Source organism: Pteronotus mesoamericanus, unplaced genomic scaffold (genome assembly GCF_021234165.1).
Source record: "Pteronotus mesoamericanus isolate MK-2021 breed Mesoamerican mustached bat unplaced genomic scaffold, CSHL_Meso_final contig_100, whole genome shotgun sequence".
In the NCBI taxonomy this organism is placed as follows: domain Eukaryota; kingdom Metazoa; phylum Chordata; class Mammalia; order Chiroptera; family Mormoopidae; genus Pteronotus; species Pteronotus mesoamericanus.
Window position 1 is genome coordinate 15531502 of NW_026554999.1, and position 20036 is coordinate 15551537.

At 36.7% G+C, this 20036-nt stretch overlaps 1 protein-coding gene across 3 annotated transcripts in view; it reads left to right on the top strand.

Annotated features, from left to right (window-relative positions):
- LRRC49 (leucine rich repeat containing 49) overlaps positions 1–19749 on the top strand; it is a 157852-nt gene extending 138103 nt beyond the window's left edge. For all 3 annotated transcript variants that reach the window (XM_054595298.1, XM_054595395.1, XM_054595484.1), the window contains 2 exons: positions 10440–10593; positions 19129–19749. In XM_054595298.1, the coding sequence (XP_054451273.1) occupies positions 10440–10593; positions 19129–19332 (358 nt within the window). In that variant the 3' untranslated portion in view covers positions 19333–19749. The remainder of the gene's footprint in view (positions 1–10439; positions 10594–19128) is intronic.
- Positions 19750–20036: the final 287 nt, after the last annotated feature.

The window sequence follows — 20036 nt, forward strand, 5'->3', positions numbered from 1 at the left end:
TCAAGGTAAGTGTATATCAAAAAAAAAAAATTCTTTCTTCTCACTCTCAGTATTTTCCAGAAAAGTTGCCTTGGTTTGAGCATAAAAGAGGCCACATTACCTGGGAGAAGTTAAAACTGAAAGTCAGCCCTCTTGTAGATTTCCAGCCTGAATTCATAATACATGCACAATTTCAAGTAATATCAAAGTTTAAATGTTACTATCTCTAGATCCCTGGGAAAAGCAAATGTACCTCTTCTCTGGAGGAAGTTACTTTCATCTTATTTAAAAGAATCCCTATGGATATTTTTAAGTACAGACACACACACAAATAACCAAGCACAAAAGGAAATAAAGCACCATTTTAAGAACTGGCAGGAACAAATAGACCATAGAAACAGATCAATGAAACTTCTTTTCAACATCGTATTGGAAGTCCTAGCCCCAGCAGTCAGACAAGAGAAAGAGATAAAAGGCATCCAAATAGGAAAGGAGGAAGTAAAACTATCATTGTTTGCAGATGACATGATAGTGTACATAGAGAACCCTGTAGACTCTACCAAAAAACTCCTCGACCTAATAAGTGAATTTGGCAAAACAGCAGGATACAAAGTCAACATTCAGAAATCAAAGGCGTTTTTGTAGACCAGCAATGCAATAGAAGAAGAAGAAATCAGAAAAAAAATACCATTCAATATAGCAAGAAAAAAGATAAAGTACCTAGGGATAAATTTAACCAAAGACACAAAAGACCTGTATGCAGAAAACTATACAACATTGAAAAAAGAAATTAAGGAAGACACAAATAAATGGAAGCATATACTGTGCTCATGGATTGGAAGAATTAATATCCTCAGAATGTCCATACTACCCAAAGCAATTTATAGATTCAACGCAATCCCTATTAAGATACCAATGACGTATTTCACAGAAATAGAACAGACATTTCAAAAATATATATGGAACCATAAACGACCCCGAATAGCTGCAACAATTTTGAGAAAGAAACACAAAGTAGGAGGGATCACAATACCGGACATCAAACCCTACTACAAAGCCACTATACTCCAAACAATCTGGTAGTGGCACAAGAACAGACCCATAGACCAGTGGAACAGAATAGAAAGCCCAGAAATAAGCCCAGGTCTCTATGGACATCTAATATTTGACAAAGGGGGCAGAAGCATAAAATGGAGCAATAACAGCCTTTTCAACAAATGGTGTTGGGAGAGCTGGACAGCTACATGCAAAAAATTGAAATTGGATCATCAGCTGACACCATACACAAAAATAAACTCAAGATGGATAAAAGACTTAAATATAAGTCGCAACACCATCAAAGTCCTCGAGGAGAACATTGGCAGGACACTCTCAGATATCCCACACAGCCATTTTTTTCACTGATATGTCTCCTAAAGCAAGGGACATAAAGGAAAGAATAAACAAGTGGGACCTCATCAAAATAAGAAGCTTCTGCATGGCGAAAGAAAACATCAGCAAAATGAAAAGGCAGCCAACCGTATGGGAAAATATATTTGCTAATGATACATCAGATAGAGGTTTGATCTGCAAGATATATAAAGAACTCACTCGACTCCACTCCAAGAAGACAAACGATCCAATCAAAAAATGGGCAAAGAACCTGGGCAGACGCTTTTCTAAGGAGGAGATACAGAGGACCCAGAGGCATTTGAAAGGATGCTCAGCATCACTAGCCATCAGAGAAATGCAGATCAAACCCACCATGAGGTACCACCTCACACCAATCAGAACGGCCATCATAAACAGATCCACAAACAACAGGTGCTGGTGAGGCTGTGGAGAAAAGGGAACCCTAGTACACTGTTGGTGGGAATGCAAACTGGTGCAGCCACTAGGGAAAGCAGTGTGGAATTTCCTCAAAAAGCTGAAAATGGAACTGCCTTTTGATCCAGTGATTCCCCTGCTGGGACTATACCCTGAGAACACCAAAACGCCAATACAAAAGAACCCATGCACCCCAATGTTCATAGCAGCACAATTTACAATAGCCAAGTGTTGGAAGCAACCTAAATGCCCATCAGCAGATGATTGGATCAAAAAATAATGGTACATATACACAATGGAATACTACGCAGCAGAAAGAAAAAAAGAACTACTAAACTTCTTGACAGCATGGATGGAACTGGAGAGCATCATGCTAAGCAAAATAAGCCAGGGGGCGAAAGACAAATACCATATGATCTCACCTATAAGCGGAACCTAACCAACAATGCAAAGATGCAAGGAAAATATGACCAGCAACACTGAAAGGAAAAGAAATCAACAGAGACAAGAGGGAAGGGGGAGGGGCAGGGGAAGGGAAGAGAAGGGGAAAGTCAAGGAACATATAGCAAGGACTCATGGACAAAACTAAAGGGGAAGAGCTGAGGGAGGGAAGGAGGAAGGGGGCAAGGGAAAGAGGTGCGGGGGGGGCAGAGACAAATGTATTTAAAAAGTAAATAAATTTTAAAAAAAAAAGGAGGTTGGAAGGGCAAGGAGACATTTTATTGTCCTGTTGATTTTGATAAGAACAGAAATAACTCAGTGGGCTGGTGACTGCATATGATAAATAGTATTTATACACACACACACACACACACACACACACACACACAAAGAAACTTTAGATTTTGGCATTATCACTCACAGATTATATAATGACTATGCCTAGTGTACAAAAATATATAAAGCAAATCTTGGTGGATATAAAGGGAGAGATTGACAGTAATACAGTCATAGAAGAGGACTTTCATATCCCATTGACATCAATGGATAGGTCTTCCAGACAGAGAATCAACAGGGAAACAATGGCCTTAAATGGCACACTGGACCGGATGTATTTAATTGATAACTTCAGAGCATTTCATCCTAAAGCAGCAGAATATACATTCTTTTCAAGTGCACTTGGAAAATTTTCTAGGATAGACCACATGTTAGGACACAAAATAAGTTTCAATAAATTTAAGAAGATTGAAATCATATCAAGAATCTTCTTTGACTATAATGGTATGAAATTAGAAATCAAGCACAAGAATAGAACTGAAAAACACACAGACATGGGAGCTAAATAACATGTTACTAAACAATGAATAGATTAACAATGAGGTCAAGGAAGAAATCAAAAGATACATTGAAACAAATGAAAATGAGAACACAAGCACCCAAAATCTATGGGACACAGTGAAAGCAGTCCTGAGAGGGAAAAACACAGCATTACAGGTCTACCTCAAGAAAAGAAAAATCTCAAATAAACAATCTAACTTTACACTTAAAGGAACTAGAAAAACAACAAACGAGGCTCAAAGTGAGTAGAAAAAAGGAAATAGCAGAGTAGAAATAAAATAATCTAAAAAAGCAATGCAGAAGATCAGTGACACCAAGAGCTAGTCCTTTGAAAACATAAACAAGATTGACAACCTTTAATCAGACTTATCAACCAAAAAGAGAGAGGACCCAAATAAATACAAACAGAAATGAAAGAGAAGTAACAACTGATTCCACAGAAATACAAGGAATTGGAAGAAAATATTATGAACAACTATATACTAACTAATTGGATAATCTGGATGAAATGGATAAATTCAAGAAACATGCACTCTTCCAAAATTTAATCAGGATGACTCAAAGAATCTGAACAGACAGATCACAACTAGTGAAATTGAAGCAGTAATCAAAAAACTCCCAACAAACAAGCCCTGGACCAGCTGCCTTCACAGGAAACTTTTACCAAACATTCAAAGAACTAATGCCTATCCTACAAAATTTAAGAGGAATGAAGACTCCCAAGCTCATTTTACAAGGCCAGCATTATGCTAATTCCTAGACCAGATAGACACTACAAAAAGGTAAATTGTATGCCAATATCCCTGATGAACATAGATGCTAAAATCCTCAACAAAATATAAGCAAACTGGATCCAGCAATACATTAAAAAGATCTTACACCATGATCAATTGGGATTTATTCCTGGGATGTGAGGATAGTACAATATTCGCAAATCAATAAATGTAATACACCACATAAACAAAATAAAGGATAAAAATCACATAATCATGTCAGTAGATGCAGGAAAAACATTTGCTAAAATTCAGCACCGATTTATGACAAAAACTCTAAGCAAAGTGGGAAGAGAGGGACCATACCTCAACACAATAAAGGCCATATATGACAAACTCACAGCCAGCGTCTTACTCAATGGGACAAAAACTTGGGGCATTTTCCTTAAGATCGGAAACAAGAAAGGGATGTCTGCTTTCACCACTCTTATCCCACATAATACTGGAAATCCTAGCCACAGCAATCAGACAAGAAGAAGAAATAAAAGGCATTTAAGAAGTAAAAGAGTGGGCGTCATGGATGCAGTCAGCTGGTAATGATTTAACACCTACAAGCAAGATCAAGAAAGCACCCAAGGCCAGGTTTGTGATTGGATCATAAGATTGTAAAGCAGTGTCAAGAAGGAAGTAGTTACAAAGTCATTTTAAAAATGTGGCATTGGCAATGCAATGGATGAAACTGAGGATGGTGAAATTTACCAGGATGAGGAACGTGACCCTTCAGAAGACACTCATAATGCATAAATTGAAGAAGATGATACCTCTGATATTGACAGTGATGAAGAGTTCTTTGCCGCTATGATGCGTAAATATGATAATTTGTTAGAGGTACATACAATGTCTTGTACTTTGTATCTGTTCTTGTGTTTTATAATTGTTTGTAACGTAAAATTTCTTGTATCATAATGTTAAAAAATAAATGCTAAAATTCCTTTATAATACAAAAAACAAGTATCTAAATATAAATAAATAAATAATTGAATTTTAAAATAAAATGAAAGTTTTTTTCGTGAAAGTTTGGGCCAAAATCATGGGTGCACATTATGCATGGCAAAATATGTATATAGAGAACCCTAACGAGTCCACAAAAAAACTACCAGAACTGTTAGATGAATTTAGTAAAATATCACTATACAAAGTAAATACCCAGAAATCATTTGCATTTATATGTACCAATAATGAACTATCAGAGAGGGAAACAAAACAATCTCGTTTACAATTGAATAAAAAAATTAATAAAATACCTAGGAAAATCTAACCAAGGATGTAAAATAACTGAACTTGGAAAATTATAAGACACCGAAAAAGAAATTGAAAAAGATGCAAATAAGTGGAAGCATATACCATATTCATGAATAGGAAGAACTAACATCATTAAAATGTCCATGCTACCCAAAGCAATCCATAGATTCAATGCAATTCTTGCCTAGATACCAATAGTATATTTCACAGAACTAGAACAAATATTCCAAAAATTTGTTTGGAACCACAAAAGACTCCAAATTGCCACAGCAATCTTGAGAAAGAAGATCCAAGTTGAAGGAATCATGCTCTCCTGTTATTAAACTATACTACAAAGCCAAGTTATCAAAACAATGTGGTACTGGCATTAAAACAGACATGTAGATCAATGGAACAGAATAGGGAACCCAGAAACAAACCCACATCATTATGGTTCATCAATATTTGATAAAGGAGGCAAGAACATCCAATAGGGTAAAGATGGTCTATTCATTAAATGGTGTCAGGAAAATTTGCCAGATATGTGCAAAAAAATGAAGCTAGACCACCTTCTTACATCATGCACGAGAATAAACACAGTGGATTAAAGACTTGCCCTGGCTGGTGTGGCTCAGTTGGTGGGGTATCATCCCATAAAACTAAAGGTCATGGTTTTTATTCCTGGTCAGGGCACATACCTAAGTTGTGGGTTCAGTGCCCAGTTGGGGTACATACAAATGGCAACCAGTTGATGTTTTTCTCTCACATTAATGATTTCCTTTCTTTCTCCCTCCCTTCCCCTCTCTCTAAAAATCAATAAGCATGTCCTTGGGTAAGGATTTTGAAAAGAATGGATTAAAGACTTAAATGTTAGACTTAAAACCATAAGAATCCTAGGAGAAAACATAGTAAAATCTCAGACGTTTCTCATATTTTTCTCTTATCTCCTCATCCAAGGGAAACAAAAGAAAAAATAAACTAATGGGATTACATCAAACTAAAAAGTTTTGCACAGCACAGGAAACCATCAACAAAAGGAAAAACCCACTGAATAGGAGAACATATTCATCAATGATATATCTGGTAAGGAGTTAACATCCTAAATTTATAAATAACTTATAAAACTCGGAGTTCTGGCCAAAATGAAGGCGTAGATAGAAATGCTTTGCTTCATCCTACAACCAAAAGAAGGATAACACCAATTTAAAAATCAAAAACAGCCAGAACTGCCAGAAAATCAAACTGCATGGAACTCCAACAACCAAGGAGATAAAGAAACATTCATCCAGATGGGTAGGAGAGGCAGAGACAGGCAGCCAGGTGGAGAGGACATGCAGCAAGGCAGTGGATTGTGGGGGGCGAGCCTGGGGCTGGCAGAACGGGTGCTCCCACATTCATGCACAGGTAAGCTGGGAGGAACAAGGCAGAGCGAGACAGACTTCAAATCCCAGAGTTTCAGCACAGGAAACTAAAGACTCAAAACCTTTGACTGTAAAAACCTGTAGGGGTTTGGAAGACGGGACAAACTCCCAGTCCCACGTGAGTGTCTGTTGGAGAGGCCCACAGGGACCTAGAACATACACAAACCGACCCATCTGGGAATCAGCTCCTGAAAAAGCACAATCCACTTGTGGGGATCAAGGGAAGTGACAGAAAGTGGGGCAAGAGCTGAGCAAGTGGCATTATTCCCTCTCTGATCCCTCCCTGATCCCTCCCCTACAGACAGCACCACAACACAGTGAAGAGGGTTGCCCCATCCTGGCAAATACCTAAGGCTCCACCCCTTACAATGTAACAGGTTCTCCAAGACAGAAATATGGCCCAAAAGAAAGAACAGATCAAGATTCCAGAAAAAGAACTGAGCTATGAGGAGATAGCCAACCTATCCAATGCACAGTTCAAAACACTGGTAATCAGGATGCTCACAGAAATGGTGGAATTTGGTCGCAAAATGAAGGAAGAAATGAAGGCTATACAAAGTGAAAGAAAGGAAAATATACAGGGAACCAACAGTAAAAGGAAGGAAACCAGGACTGAATGCACTGATTTGGAACAAAAGGAAGAAATAAACATGCAACAAGAACAGAATGAAGAAACAAAAATTCAAAAAAATGAGAAGCTTAGGAACCTCTGAGACAACTGTAAATGTCCCAACATCCGAATCATAGCAGTGCCAGAAGGAGACGAGGAAGAGCAAGAAATTGAAAACTTATTTGAACAGGTAATGAAAGAAAGCTTCCTCAATCTGCCAAAGATAATAGACTTCCAGGAGATCCATGAAGCTCAGAGAGTCCCAAAGAAATTGGATCCAAGAAGAAACACACCAAGACACATCATAATTACATTACCAAAGATAATAGATGAGGAGAGAATCTTAAAAGCAGCAACAGAAAAGGAGACAGTTACCTACAAAGGAGTTCCCATAAAACTATCAGCTGATTTCTCAAAAGAAACCTTACAGGCGAGACGGGGCTGGAAAGAAGTATTCAAAGTCATGAAGGGCAAGGACCTACATCCAAGGTGACTCTATCCAGCAAAGCTCTCATTTAGAATGGAAGGGCAGATAAAGTGCTTCCCAGATAAGTTAAAGTTAAAGGAGTTCATCATCACCAACCCTTATTACATGAAATGTTAAAGGGACTTATCTAAGAAAAAGAAGACCAAAAACTATGAAAAGTAAAATGACAACAAACTCAGAGCTATTAACAACTGAACCTAAAAAACAAAAACAAAAACTAAGCAAACTACTAGAGCAGGAACAGAATCACAGAAATGGAGATCACATGGAGGGTGATCAGTGGGGAGGAAGAGAGGGGAGAATGGGGGAAAAGGTACAGGGAATAAGAAGCATAAATGGTAGGCATAAAATAGACGGGGGCGGGGGGCGGTTAAGAGTATAGGAAATAGAGAAACCAAAGAACTTATATATGTTCAGCCCATGGACAGGAACTAAGTGGCAGGGGCTGGCAGCGGAGGCGGGGAATGCTGGAGGGTAGGGGAAGGCAGGGCAGAGGGAGATAAAGAGGAGGAGAAAAATTGGCAACTGTAATAGCATAAACAATAAAATATACTCCAAAAAAAGAACTTCTAAAACTCAACACCAAAAGAACAAATAATCCAATTTAAAATGGACAAAGGACCTGAATAGACACTTCTCCAAAGAGGACATACAGAGGGCCAATAGATCTACGAAAAGATGCTGACTGGCACAAATCATCAGAGAAATGCAAACTGAAACTGCAATGAGTTATCATTTCACACCTGTGAGAATGGCTATTATCAATAAATCAAAAAAAAGTGTTGGTGAGGATGCGGAGAAAGGGGAACCCTCATTCACTGTTGGTAGGAATGCAGCTTGATGCAGTCACTGTGGAAAACAGTATGGAGTCACCTCAAAAAACTAAAAATGGAACTGCCTTATGACCAAGCGATTTCACTTCTAGGAATATATCTGAAGAAACCTGAAACACTAATTCGAAAGAATACATGCACCCCTATGTTCATTACAACATTATTTACAATTGCCAATATTTGAAGTAGCCCAAGTGCCCATCAGTAAATGAGTGGTGAAAAAGCAGTGGTATATTTACACAATGGACTACTACTTAGCAGTTTAAAAGAAAGAAATCTTACATTTTGTGACAGCTTGGATGAGCCCAGATAGTTTTATGCTAAGTGAAATAAGCTAGTCAGACAAAGATAAATATCACATGATTTCACTTGTAAGTGGAACCTGATGAACAAAATCAACTAACAAATAAAATAGAAACAGACTCATAAATACAGAGAAGAAACTGACAGCTATCAGAGGGGAGGGGGTAGGGATCTGGGTGGAAAAGGGGAAAGGATTAAGCAAAAAAAAAATTCTTTTTAAACCTCATTGACAGCAGTATGGTGATTAGCAGAGGGAAAGGAGGGTGGGGGAAGGTAGGAGAGGTAGAGGGTGATAAATGGTGATGGAAGGAGACTTGACTTGGGATGGTGAACACATAATACAGTGTTCAGATGATGTATTATAGAGTTGTACCCCTGAAACCTATATAATTTTATTAAGCAATATCACCCTAATAAATTCAATAAAAAATGAGTTATGTAAATAAGTGATATAAATATATGTTTATATTCTTATAATTCGAAAATCAGTAAAGAAGAAAATAAATGCAGATAAAGACCTATGTTACTTTTTTCATTATAAAAGCAAGAGTATTATACCACCTAAATTTCCAATAAAAAGGATTGATTAGGTAAATTGTGATATATATTCATTATATCAATTTTGTATATTCATTAAAATTAATTTTTAGTGACATGGAAAAAGCATACTGTATAACAGTAAGTGAAATCAGTTTATAAAATTGTTTAGTATGATCTTAATTTTTTACAAAAATTTATAGAAAAACCCTAAAAAGAAGTATGTCAAATGTGAACATTATTGATTTATATATGTTTATGAGCTATAGATTTGAGTGACTTCTATCTGTTTCTTTATGCTTGTCAGAATTTGTATTCCTTACAATTTCTAAAATGATTGAGTTATACTTTTAAACTGGAAAAAGGAAGAAATTTTAAAAGATATATTCCTCTTCTCCCAATCGTAAGTTCATAGTCAAGCAGTAAAATCATTCATTTATAGACACTCAGTGGTGGAAACCAGAAAGCAACTTTTATGGAGGATGAGTTGCAGTCCTCTGTAATTTTAGGCTCATGGGGCGATTGATACTGTGAGCATCGTTTATGTCCTTTTTTATAATCAAGTGAGGCTTCCTGTTTTATTATTTACCTCCTACTAGTATCTTACCCTGATATGCCAACATAAAAAAAAAACAGTTGAAAGTTGGTTTTGTTTTGTTTTTTTTTATTGATTTTAGAGAGAGGAAGGGAGAGAGAGAAGGGGGGGGAGAGAGAGAGAGAGAGAGAAAGAAATGTCGATTTGTTGTTCCATTTATTTGCGTTCATTGGTTGATTCTTATGTGTGCCCTGCCCTAGGATTGAACCCAAAACCTGGTGTATGGGATTGATGTTCTAACCAACCAATCTACCCAACCAAGGCAATCTACTACATCTTTAGTTGGTTGTTTTGTGCTCTGTGATTACTTAATCTTTGTATCAATTTTTTAAAGGTAGAGGGGTTTTTTTTGGTCACTTCAGAAATGCTTGAGATGTTTATAGTGATGATTGATAGCTATGAAATGAGAATTTGAGTTGAACACCTTACTTAAGTAGATGGAGTGGGGTACTGAACTGAGCTCAAGTAAATAATAAGCTCAAACTCATGAAACAAGTATTCAAAAGAATACATGCTTCCCTTTAAAATCAACAAAAAAATGGATATATGTGAATACATGTGGTAAGTAACTAAATTTCTTTACTATCTTCATGCAGGAAGAAGCAATTCCGGTATCTGCAAGAAACCAAAGGGAAAAAACCTGGTATTATCAATGAAGAAAATAATGATAGCAAAAGACTTGTAGGAGAAAACACAAATCGTGCTATGTTAAATTATACCACAAGAGACTTTTATCATGAAAAATTAGAGGTAAAACTACCATTAATTTTTGGAATCTAGTGCCTGAATATATCCCACATGGCTTAGGATTTGGTGGTGGTGCATTTTTTTCCTTAATCAGTTAAGATAACCTTTTCTTTGTTGTTCTGAAATGTTAGCCAGCCTTAAATATACAAAAGTGAGGACAGTGGGCACCAAGACAATAGGAAGGAGAGGAGCCCATAACTCCAATATCTTCACTTCAGCCAAAAAATATCTTCAAAAGAAATATGTGCCAAAAATCTAGACCAAAGTAGGACCAAAGATCTAATGTCTCTGACCTAAGAAAAGGGATATAGGTTTGCTGGGAGTACTTAACTAGCGCATACCAGACTGGCAGGGGACACATTTCTGTTCTTTTTGCTTGAGTCCTTGATGTTTTAATTCACTTCTTTCAATTTCCTACACCATTAACCTCTGTATTCTTAATCATGTAATGTAATTTTGAACTGTTATGTTTCCACTGTAGCTACCTAGCCAAAATGTTCAGAAGCTTATTGGGGGAATACACCGTTAGGGTGCTGCATGAGCTACAAAGAAGAGCGTGCAGTTTCTCCTTTGATGGAGCTCATAAAAAGCTGAGGAAACAAGTCATCTAACAATAGGATTAGATTCTACAAGATATTTTGAGGGAACTAAAAGACAAATGAAAAAGGCATTGAGCACCTATGACTTACGTGCAAGGCACTATATGTAGATATAGATACATAGATATATCACATATAGATACATCACATATAGATATATGAGTATATATCCATCATAGATACATAAAATTTGAAGTGCAATAGGCAAATAGTTTTCAAAATTTTTTAAAAGAGCTGTGGGATTCTTAATTCAAACCATATTGTAGCTGAAAACTCAGTATGTCAAAACCAAGCAAAGCAGCAGAGCTGCGCTTGTAGAGGAAAGTAGGGGGTTCAGAGCTTCACTGACTCTTCTGTTCTTTCCTCTCCCTACATCTCACCCCAATCCTTAAACATCTCTTTGGAACCCATAGGAGTCTGGATTATAGCTTGAAAATCACTTGAAAACTCCATGTATGTAGCAATATTTTTATAGCATATTAAAAGATACTCAAATTCTGCTTTCAATTCTAGTGCAAGAAAGGTCACTGCTTCATGATGTAGCTGTATATCATTGAACAACTCCAACTATGAAGAATTTCTACCCAAATTAAACTAATAACTTTCATTTAATGATTCTAGTACTTCTTTGTGTCAAAAAAAGAAATGAGTTTCTTATAAAAACTCCTCACATACTTGAAGTCAGGTAATCCTCTGTCTCATCTTAATTCTCTCTACATTTATATACTTTCACTCATTCAAAAATCATAAATTAAGCACCTGTCACATGTAACACTTGGGCTGTAAGAGGTTCCTGCCCTTATTCTCGTGGATCTTATATTCTAGTGGAGGACTGTGTGGGGATAATTACAGATCACTGTAGTGAGAGAGTAGAGGAGGGATAGCTAACCCAGGACAAGGAAGGCTTTCTACAGAAGAAACTCTCTGATAAAAGTCTTTAAAGGATAAAATAACTATATAACAATGGGAGAAGGGTAATTCTGGCACATAACACAGTGTAAATAAAGGGCAGAGAAGTATCAAAAAAATAAGGAGAAAGCAAAGAGCTATAAGCAGTTCAGTGTTGTTGAAGCACAGAGACTGGGGTAGACGGTATTAAAAGATGAGACTGGAAGGTAGTAAGGTGTGGTAAGAGGATTCTGTGAAGGAGACCGAATGTAATCCTTTGGCCATTAGGGGCTTTCCGATTTTGTCACAAGAGGAAAATGAAAGCCAAGCTGGCAGGATTATGAGTCCTTCTCTTTCTGAAAGCAGATGGTTCTATGAATCAAAAAATACAATTTCAAAAAAAGTCATTTTGAAAAACGTCAAAGAGCTATATTCAAAATAAGAAAAGTTTCATAGAGAAATCTACCAACTCTTTTAAGGAAAAGACAATTCCAGTAATTTTTAAATTGTTCAAAAGTACTGAATAAGAAAGAAAACTTTTACATTCTTTCAAGGTTGACAGCATAACATTGATTTAAAATATTATGTCAGGATTGCACAGAAAAAGAAAAGCCAGACCAGATACCTATGAATATTAATGATGCAAAAGTCCTTTTAAAGTGTTATCAGTCAGAATACAGCAGAACATTAAATAACAAACATTACAGCCAAGTGCAGCTTATTCTAAAAATGTAAGGAAGATTCAATATTAGAAAATTAATAGACCTACATAAAGTGAGAAATTGTGATTATTTCTATTGATACTGAAAAGGCGTTTCACGTACTTGAAAACCCATTCTCAACTTTCTTTAACTACATAAAAATGGTAGTAGAAACGGAAGTAGACGTCATGCATGACAGAGAAGCTCTAGGAACATTAGCATTAGCAGCAGCAGAATTCTAACTTAGATGGATGGCCTCCATGGTTCCCAGGCCCCAGGATTCACATTCTTGAATAATGTCCTCCCCTAAGTGCAGGTAAAGCCTGTGACTTGCTTCTAACCAGTGGAATATGGCAAGGGTAAGGGAATTCTGCTGATAGAATTAAGATCCCTAATTAGTTGACTTGGAGTTAATAAAAACGGAGATTATCCTTTGTTAGCCTGACCCAATCATGCAGGTGTTTTAAAAAAGGATTCAAGACTTTCCTGAGAGAGTCTCCTACTAGCCTTAAAGTAATTGTCCACCATCTTTGGAGAAGGTCACACGGGAAAGAACTATGACAAGCTTCTAGAGAGCAGCTCCCTACTGACAGCCAGCAAGAAAGTGGGTCGTCAGTTCGACTACTGCGAGGGAGTGAATTCTGCCAACAACCACTTGAGCTCAGAAGAGGACTCCAAGCCTCAGAAGAGAACACAGCCTGGCTAACAACTTGTGAACTGAGCAGAGTGTCAAGCTTGGTCATGCCTGGGCTATGCATGGAAACTGTGAGATAAGAGATGTGCGTTGCTTTAAGCATTAAGTTTGAGGTAATTTGTGCAGAGCAATATAACACTAATGCATCACTGAAGCCAGTGCAAGACAAGGATGTCCAATATCACCATCATTATTTTTCAAAACAAATAATGGAATTAGACAAAAGAAAGAAATCATTGGTGACTTGAAAAACAGGGAGTGAACTGACTATTTGCAGATAATATTATGAAATACCTGGGAATCCCAAGAGAATTAATTGAGAAACTATAAACAGGTATAAGAAAATTTAGTAATGGAGCAGAAATCAACAGCTTCAATATAGGTAAATAATAACCAAAAAATAAATATATTGGAAGAAAGACCCAATTCACAGTAACAAAAAAATAAAATACCTAGTGAGAAACTAATTAATAACTATGCAAGAGCTATATGAGGTATACTTTAAAACATTAATGAAGCACACAAAAGGTTTATGCAGATAGAAATACCTACCGTGTTTTGGATAAGAAGGATCAAAAGTAAAATGTTAGTTTTCTTAAATTAATTTGAAAATTTAATATGATTCCAATAAAAATACACGAGGTTTTTATTGAGGTATTTTTTAAACAAGTTGATCCTCCAGTACATGTGGGAAAATAAACAAATGGCCATAAAAACTCTGAAAAAGAGGATGAGCACTGCTAGGTGTTAAGGCACATTATACAGCCTCATCAGTTCAAACAAGGTGGTTATGAAGAGATGATCAAGTGAAATAGAATGAAAAGTCAAGTATACCGCTAGATACAAAAGAATTTATTGTATGATAAAACTAATCTCAAGTCATTCAGGTGGACTATCCAATAAGTGATTTGAAAATAATTAGAGAACTGAAAAAAAACAAAAAACAAAAAAAGCAGTATTCGGCCATCTTATCTTACACCAGCATAAATTCTAAATGGACTAGAGACTTTAAAGTTTATCATGAAAGCATAAAGATTCTACAAGAAACCATGGAAAATTAATGTGTATGTAGTATTATGAGGAGAAAGACTTTCAGGAAATAAAATAAGCAAAGATAAATAACAAACCAAAAAAAGTGTTTGCAGTAATATCCCTAAATTATAAAGAGCTTTTGGAAAAAAAGTCAATCTAGGTTGTATTGCTTATTCAAAAACCGATTTTAAACAATATACCATTTACCACAATAACAAACATTGTAGGCATGAATAGTAGAATATGTATAGGTCATTTATGGAGGGTTCAACAAAATTGTGAGATTTTATTTCGCATTAAAGGAGAGCAAACTAGATAGTTAATATTCATGGACAGAAACTTACATGATACAGATGTCAATTCTTCCTAAATCCTTCCATAAATATAAGGCAGTTTTAATCAGCATTGGAGCAGGGTTATATGTGGAACTTCACCTTTTGATCATAAATGTTATCCGATAGAGGAAGGTTTTTTCTTTTAAAGTTATCTGATAGACCTAAAATATACAAGAGTAAAAGTGGGAGAACCTTCCTTACCAGATAGCAAGTATTATTCTAAAGCATAATAATAAAAGCAGTGTAGGATAGGCAAATAGACCCATGCACAGAATGGAGAGCCAGAACTATCCCGTGTGTGGGGAAACTTTATACAGATAGCAGGTATTGCAGACTAGTGTAGACAGACTGCATATTAAATGGTACTGAGGAAACCCTACTTTACACCATACAGCAAAAATTAACTCCAGGTTAAATAAAAATCCAAGTATGAAAAGTAGAATATTAAAGTTCTCATTTAAATAAAGTTTTATGACCTTGGTTGGGTAGGCTATGATTTTCTAACACAGCAAGGGCACAAACTAGAAAGGAAAAAAATTGAAAAATTTGGAAATCGAGGTCATTGGGTTTGTTTTGTTTTGTTTTGTTTTTTAACAAATCATTTAGTGGAGTCATAAGCAGAGTCTCAAAGTAGTTCGAGCAGTAAGAAGTAAAGACAGGGAATGTTGACCCCTGTTTTGAGAAGTTCCACAGAAAATAGAATGAATCTGAAGTCACATAATATTATGAAAAGAACATTAGACCACTAGAAGACTTCGGTCAAAGCCCCTGATTGTACCACTTATTTCCTGACAGGCCTTGCCCTAGTCCCTGAATCAGTCTCTTGTCCTACCTGCTGGCATTCCTTCACTTCCACCATATACTCTCTCCCCACCTCTTGTAAAATTTTTCAATCTCTGCAGCACAAAATGCTCAGTCTCTCTGTCCTGTACATCCTGAGTTGTTGGGGAATTAATTGAAATCAGTTTCTCACAAATCTGCATAGGCATGCCCTTTCATTATACATAGGACATGTATAATCCTATTGCTTAGTAATTGTCCATCCATTCTCCTGATTCATTCGAAAAAAAGATTTGTGATGGCTGTAGAATCAGATTGCTGAAAGGGACTTTAAATCCAATCCTGTTCTTGGATGAGAAAAACTAGAAACCGAGGTGAACTCCTCAGGCTCCCATGGTAAGTTGCTGACCGGGCTGCCTGCAGAACTCAGACCTTCTGACTCCTGATTGGACCCACTCACAGCATAGGATGCTGCTTCCTGAAGTCTGCTTGATCACCCCAGTGCACAAGGGCTCTCTTCTCTGAACACTGTTACATTTGCTGTCTAAATATCTCATTCAGCACTTCTTTGCTGTTTAATTTTTTTAAGTTAGCTTTTCATAGGTTTAGGCCATCTCTCTAAAGGGACTGCAAGTTCTTACAGGACCAGATTAGAGTTCTCTCTAGGCAAATATTAGCAGATGATGTCTAACCCTGAGCGAGCCTCTCAATTTCTATTGTCCTTAGTTTCCCCTTTATAAAATGGAAATATGGATTAAATCCCCATATCATCATGGTTAAAATCACTTAATAACAAATCCCACCACTGGCCTACTCTTTCTCCCCCTGACCATCTTTGTGACAACAAAATTAGTTCAATTAAATGACATAGACAATATTGTATAGAGTTCATCTCATCAGGACTGGACTCGTAAAATACTTGCTTTACGAACCACATAGGTATATTGTGGGACAGGAAAAATAAGTACATGAAAGCATTTGAGAAGGAAAAAAAGCATTATTCAAAGAGCATCAACAATTGCTTAACAGTCAGGGCAAAAGAGGTATGTCTGATGTGCTCCTCGCCAGGAGCGCCCTGGACGGGCAGAGGGAGCTGTGCTGGCAGACCCCTGAAGGCGGCAGCGTGCGCCACATGGGGGCGCGGGCTCGCTGGCTCCCAGGAGAGAGGAAATGAAGAAGTAGAAGTGCTTTCAAATGCTAAATTAAATTAACAGTTATTATAGCAGATCAGTTTCTGTATGAACATGTTCATGAAGAAGTAATGGAAGAAACTATAGCTGGGAATTTTAAAGCACCAAAAATTATACTATGCAAATTATGAAAAGTTTGTTTCTACTTGTACTATATATAAATTATATAACAAGGTAAGTCATTTAAAACTTCTTGCATATTTGTTATACCTATATTACAACATTTCTGTTTTACTGCTAGAACTTTATCTTTTGTAGTTCAAAATCACTTTTTAAGAAACTTAGAAATCTGTATTCACTAACTATGCTCTGTGCCTTCTACTTGTATGAGTGCACTGCTCATTTTAAAATATGGCATGTTTTAGTTATTGATCTCTTATCTTTCTTCCAGGTAGGCCCTGCATAGCCCAGATTTACCTAGTGTTAAAAGAGAGCAACTAAATGCTGTTCTTGTTGACAAGCTAACTTAGTGCAGGAGACTAAGTCCCAGACTATAGTTCAGAGTTAGAGAGGTTAGGTTCCTCAGAGAAGTAGCTGGAACCATTTGCTATTTGTTGCTCATCAAAACCTGTACAGATTTTTACGATAGATCAACTAATGACCTGTTGTTTTTAGCACATCAGCTAAGTCAAATCAGCGTGTTGAGCCTTGAATGATGAGCGATTATTTAGAAAAATCTTACATGTCATAAGGAAATTTCCCAAATATGCCTCTGTTAGGGAAAGTTAGTGACAACTGAGACTCATCATTAACTTACAGTAATTAATTAAGGATGTAAAATATGTTTTGTTGTTTTAAAAAATGTTAAAATTTGGAAAAGGAAAATAGAAAAAAAACTTCTTGGTCTCACAAGACAAAGACTATCTTAATGACATTTTAGTATATGTTTTATATGCATATATTTTCTAACTTTTTGATAAAAATTTCAAACATACAGCAAAGTTAAAAGAATTTTACAGTGAATAATCATACACCCAAACCCAGGTTCTGCTGGCAACATTGTACTTGCTTTGTCGCTTATCTCTGCTTCTACCCCATCCTCTATCTACCAAAAATCCATCTTGTTTTTTAAATATATTTTCAAGTAATTGTAGATATTAGCATGCTTCTCCCTAAATAATTAAGCATGCATGCCATTAATTAGAGTTCAGTTTCTTATATAGTTTCTTCTTTTGAGGTAAAATTTATGTACAATGAAATACAAACCTTGGATGTATAGTTGCTAAGTTTTGAGAAATACATACACGCATATCACCCAACCTCTATCAAAATTTTCATTTTGTAATGTATTTTCCTTGTTATTACAAATGTTTGTAAGTGTAATTTTAATGGCAATATCTGTTGGTATTTTAAATTTAATTCTTTAATTCATCTTGAAATCATTTTGGTATTTTGAGTTGGAGGTCTCGGTAGATCCTTTTCAAATAGTTACACCTATTGTCTCATTGACATTTCTTTCCTTCTTCACTGATGTAAATTGATTCCCCTGAAATTCTGATTTATCTGATCTATTTCATTGAATTTCCATATATATTGACTTTGCATCATCATGCCTTTATACTCCCCAAAAGTATCAATTTCTAAAATTAATGTTGAATTCTCGCTTTAAACAAAATGGCTTTGTTTCAGCCTCTGGAATGAAACTGGAGCCCAGTGCCTGAATATGCTTGGGTCCAAAACTTCCACTGATGTGTTTTGAACCAAGATTTTTCCATTGTAGATGGAGAGAGAACACTTTCTTTCAAAGGCCAGCATCTGGATCCCAGGCTTATATATATTTCCTCTTCTTCCGTGTACACTTTTCCCCACCTTTATCCAAATGGTATAAACCACATAAGTCAGCGTAATGTACACTACCTGCTTTACCAAAGTACAGAATGAATTTAGAGTATGATTATTTAAAGTATGTATATGGCTATTAACTGACTTCATGCTCTTTAAGACCGTCAGTATCAGTACTCAGAATCATTTACCACTAGAAGCTCTGCGCATTCAGCTCACTTGTATGAGCTAAACTACCCAGACTGAGAAACGTGCCTGCTTACCAGGGGACAAATAGTAGTTATGATCCAGTGATTGCAATAAAGAAACACAGTTTCTCACAGCGTTGTGTATCAGAAGGAGGTGTCAGCTGGGGAGTCAGGCTCCCTCTTGCCAGCTTTCTCAAGCACACATCTGTGCCCAGACCGTCTAGGAAAGTGTTCCTACTCCGATGAATGGGGTCAAAATAGATTATTTCAGGGTTCTTTGGTTCAGCTAATTGTTCCTTTGGCTTTTGGATTAATTGTGATTCAGTGCAAATTTTTCTTTTTTTAACAGGAAACAAAGGAAAAAAAGAAATTCTGTAACATGTATATAGAGGACCTTGTGAAGGAAGCCACAGAAATCAACATGAAAAACGAGGCTTTGCAGAAGCTTTGGCCACAGATGTTCATTGAGCTCGTTAGGGATGCAGTCATAGAAACTCGCAATAAAAACTCCTATATGAAGCTTTGCCTGCAGCAGATAACTGACCAAAAATAGAAATGGCTTATAGTTACAATTGATTTTAGCAGTTTTGTGTTCGTGAAGGTTGAAAATACATAGGTTAAACATGCGAAGACAACAACAATACTAGCCTACAACCTAGGACGCAGCAAATCATTATTGCCTGCTGTTCTCATACTTAAAGATTAGAAAGGAAAGAAGGAAAGTGAGAGAAGGGGGCAGGGCTAGTTTTCTATATATGATGACCAAACAACGTGAGGGAGCCAAGCAGTGTTCAGAGCCAGCTGGCTTGGCCTTGGGGTAGCACTGCGTCTTCAGCTCTTGCTTTGAATGGTGCCGCTGCCACAGCCCCAAGCACATAGTGTTTGCTCGTGGTTCAGCATAGGTTGCTTCTGCCTTCTTTCAACCAATAATTTCGTTATTTGCTTTTTTATTTTATGTCATGATTTCAAAGCTAACCGTGTTCTTTTGTATACGTTTATTATTAAACTTACTAATAAATATGTAAACAGAAAGTGTGTTTGCCTCATGACCAAAAAAAAATTGTCATTTTATTGTGTGTTCCTCTTTATCTGAGCGGGAGTCCTTCTTTTTATTTACACAGGAAGAGGTCCTAATCTCCTGCGGGCTTACCCTCAGGGCACCACAGGGGAGCCTGAGGGTCACTGTGGGAAGAAAATACAGAAATGAGTTAAAACCGAGGCAGGGAAAAAATGCTTTGTCTCAAGGGATCCTTAATG